At 49.3% G+C, this 3,976-nt stretch overlaps 1 protein-coding gene across 3 annotated transcripts in view; it reads right to left on the reverse strand.

Annotated features, from left to right (window-relative positions):
* TMEM219 (transmembrane protein 219) overlaps positions 1-2,569 on the reverse strand; it is an 11,592-nt gene extending 9,023 nt beyond the window's left edge. The window contains exons 1-4 of one of the 3 annotated variants that reach the window (XM_012660329.1): positions 2,482-2,526; positions 2,118-2,218; positions 1,256-1,454; positions 976-1,165 (exon numbers count right to left, since the gene is read on the reverse strand). In XM_012660329.1, coding sequence (XP_012515783.1) covers positions 976-1,165; positions 1,256-1,454; positions 2,118-2,125 — 397 coding nt within the window. In that variant the 5' untranslated portion in view covers positions 2,126-2,218; positions 2,482-2,526. The other 2 variants (XM_012660330.1, XM_012660332.1) reach the window with 2 other exon arrangements.
* Between the last annotated feature and the right edge of the window lie 1,407 nt (positions 2,570-3,976).

Genomic DNA, 3,976 nt, shown 5'->3' on the forward strand with positions numbered 1-3,976 from the left:
CCTTAAGGCAGAGACTATCATTTCTGTACCACCATCCGCAAAAGTTTATGGCACAAAAACTTCACATAAATGATCACGTGATTTTTGATAAGGGTGCCATGACCATTTAGTGGGGAAAAGACAGTCTTTTATGTGCATTAAAGGACACTAACAACAGAGTGAAAAGGCAACCCACAGAATGAAAGGAAATATTTGAAATCTTACCTCTGATAAATATATATATTTTTAAAGTAAAAAGAATAGGAAAAATTGTCCCAAGTCTATATATATCAGACACATTCTTTATTCTGTTCTTTGTTCACGTACATGTACACCTGGACATACATAGATACACGCCCCCAACACACACACATACACAGAATCTTAGAAAGACAGTACAGGAAAGGACCTCAGAAGCCAGAAAATTCTACTTTCTCTCCTCCCTCCTCATCTCCCCAATTTTCAGATAAGGAATCTGAGGCCAAATGTCCCACAGGGATTAATGGTACCCACTGACTCTCTCTCTCTCTCACACACACTTGTCATTTTCCCGGAAGACGATAAGCTCTTTGTAAGTTGATGGTGTCTAATTTTTTTTCTGTATCCTCCATAAACGCACAGAGAGCTATGCTAAGCATGTAGCAGGCACTTAAGATACTAGTTTGATTGAACAGAACATGTTTCTCTGATATCCCTGAGGAAAAAGAAGGTGCCTCTAAGAGCAGACAGCGATAGGGATGAGAAAGAACACTGGGTCAAACCTAGCCCATCTCATCACACCTCCAAGGACAGACTCAACCTCAAGACTGGAAGGGAAAAGGGAAAACATTTATAGAGAACCTTCCCTGTGGGCAGCATGTTCACTACAAACATCTAGTCCTTGTTACAGCAGAAGTGACTCAGGGATGTATCCAAGGTTACTAGGTGGTGAGGTCAGAGGCAGGACCTAGCCTTGAGTGTCCTGATGCCCCACCCTACAGTTCTCCCTGATCTCACCTTTCAATCCCATCTGACTACCCAGGATCTTGGTTTGGAATGTCTGGGTCTTGTTCCTGTCTGGACCATCTCCGAAGTTCAAGGTGGTCAGTAAGCCCACGACGTGAGACCCTTGCCACTTCCCTGTGACTGTCCCATTCACAGGGCACAGGGTCAGCTGGCCAAAAGATCTCAAAAAGGAGACCCAGTCCTGCGTGCAAAAGGAGGGTGGGAGAGAAGTGAGATGAGATTAGCAGCAAGAGCAGGTCTACACAGGAAGGATGAACAGGAGGGCACTTACCTGAGGGATGTCAGGGCTGCGCAGGCCAGTCCTGTGGGTGAGGAGGAAGCTGCCAAGGCCCAGGCCGGAGAGGCCAAGCAGCAGCAGGATCAAGGTGGCACAGACCAGAGGTGGGTGGTGGGCCAGACACAGATGCAGGTTGTGCCCCGCCTGGCAGTCACCCATGAGGAAGAGAGGTGTCTGGGCCTCCACAGAGAGCCTGTTGGAGGACAGGGATGGAGAACTGGACAAGAGCCTGTTGGTGAGAAGGCACTCACCGATTTATGGAAAGGGAAGCTAAAGCTCTGAGAAGATAAGGGTCTTGTCCGAGGCCACACAGTTAGTGGCAGAACCAGGACAAGAATCTAAGCTCTTGACTTCAACAGTTCATCTCCCTACACCACTCAATAAATGCTTGTTGCATTTCATTTCTGAACTAATCAAAGCAGAAGCAGAGCAGAGCACTCTGTGCTGGAGAAAGGAACCCAAAAAAGTAGAATTCTTAGCTGGAGAAATAGGAAGCTGTTGTTCTGGGGCTAGGGTTTAGCTGAACAGTTCCAGCCGGAGCGCACAGAAGGGAAGTGTCTGCAGAACTCAGCTTCAGAGCTAAACGGCTAGGTCTGAATCCCTCTCTGCTACTCAGTGGCTATGTAAAACCAAGTCAGGCAACCTCTCTGTGAGCTTAAGAATCTGTGAAATGGGAGTTCTGAGAACGCCAAGTAATGAGGATTAAATGTGGCAGATAAATCAGTCTGCATGGTACTCAGCGGTGCAGGAACTCAACAAATGTCCCATTTCCTTTCTCCTTCTCTGTGTCATAATGATCCTGAAAACCAGATGAGGCCAGGCAAAAGCATCGTGGGGGAAACTGAGGCTCGCGGACTTTAACATAGCAGTGGTAGAGCCAAGGTGTGAAATCCTTCTCCTGCTTCCAAGCGGGGTGTTCTCTCCCACGCAAGAAGCGACAGCCTGATGAAAGAGTATCTGGAAGGTGAGGAGATAAACATGGGGTGGGGGAAGAAGGGGGAGCCACAGAAATGAAGGTGTCACAACTGCTAAGCCCCTGCCCCGCCTCCCGTCCCTGCACTGCTGGAAGGGGGGAAAGAGGAGGGGGTAGGGCAGAGCCTGACGGCCGGCGGCTGGTGGAGCACCTGAGCCTCCCCTGCCCCCCAAGTCCCCTTCCTGAAGTATCGCAGCACCCTCATCCCTTCCCCGTCTAGCGCGTCGGGTCCGCCCGCAGCTCTCACCGCTCGGAGCCGGGCGGAGGCCGGCGCCCCCCGCGACGTCACGCGTGGAGCCACGAAGGGGCGGGGTCAGTGCTCCGCGCTTCCCTCCCCCCCCAGTACCGCCCCCACGGCGGGGGTCCGCATGCGCAGTGGCCAGGCGTGCGCCCGCCTAGCGTCTCCGAGCGGGGTGGGGGCGTACCAAAAGGAAATCCGACAAGGGGACTGAGGGGACGAAATGACTCCGCGGGAAGTGAGGAAACGGGAGCGAGGCAAGGCAACTAATACTAGAGACGTTGTAGAGTCCCGAAATCTCCCCTCGGAGAGACTGGAAGAATTTCAACGAGGATCTCGTCGCAGGCATTTCCCTGTTGCTCGTTCCCCCACCCGCGCCAATAGCATAGCCCAGCCGCGCCCAGGTTCCCGGTAAGGACTTGGGGTCCTCTCAGTGGAGTAGGGGCGCCGCTTTAGGACTCTGTTCTTCCTGGCTGGGATTGATGTGTGGGCCCCACTCTTCTGTGTACCCCAATAATAGTTAATGTCTACACCTCACGCAGGGCCTCTGGCTTTTAGGGACTCCGTAATGCGTAGGATGCTAGCGTGGCAAGGCTGCTCAAAGAGACCATCTCATTTCACTTCTGCCCACATTTTAGAGATGAGAATATCTTACCTGAAATAGCACGACCGACACATGCAGCCAGGAACTCTGGGTTCAAATCCTGACTCTGTCCGTGCCTCAGCATGAGCCATAACCGTGCTCTCCCGGCTACGTTTACTCCTCTGCTAAAGGGGATCGTCCTACCTTATCTCACTGGTTGGATTGGAAGCTTAAGAGGCAAAGTGTGGGAAAACATGGGCCCGGTGCTACTGAGCACACAACAGCACACAATGGGTGAATGCTGCTTGAAACGGAATCTGAGTATTTAACTTGACTTTGGCTTCCTTAAGGCAGAGACTATCATTTCTGTACCACCATCCGCAAAAGTTTATGGCACAAAAACTTCACATAAATGATCACGTGATTTTTGATAAGGGTACCATGACCATTTAGTGGGGAAAAGACAGTCTTTTATGTGCATTAAAGGACACTAACAACAGAGTGAAAAGGCAGCCCACAGAATGAAAGGAAATATTTGAAATCTTACCTCTGATAAAGGGTTAGTATCTAGAATATATAAACTATTACAACGAAACAACAAAAAAACAAGCAACCCAATTAAAAAATGGACAAAGGACTTGAATAGCCATTTCTTCTAAGAAGATATACTGTACAAATGACCAAAAAGCACATGAAAAAGATGCTTAACATCATTAATCATTAGAGAAATGCAAATCAAAACCACAGTGAAATACCACCTTGTACCCATTAGGATGGCTGCTATCAAAAAATCAAAATATGTTTTGATGAAGATGTGGAGAAATCAGAACCCTTGTGCACTGTTGGTGGGAATATAAAATGGTACAGCTGCTATGGAAAACAGCTGGAGTGCTGTGGCATCAGCCTAGTTCACAGCAACCT

This window comes from Propithecus coquereli, unplaced genomic scaffold, assembly GCF_000956105.1.
Source record: "Propithecus coquereli isolate 6110/MARCELLA unplaced genomic scaffold, Pcoq_1.0 Scaffold66, whole genome shotgun sequence".
In the NCBI taxonomy this organism is placed as follows: Eukaryota; Metazoa; Chordata; class Mammalia; order Primates; family Indriidae; genus Propithecus; species Propithecus coquereli.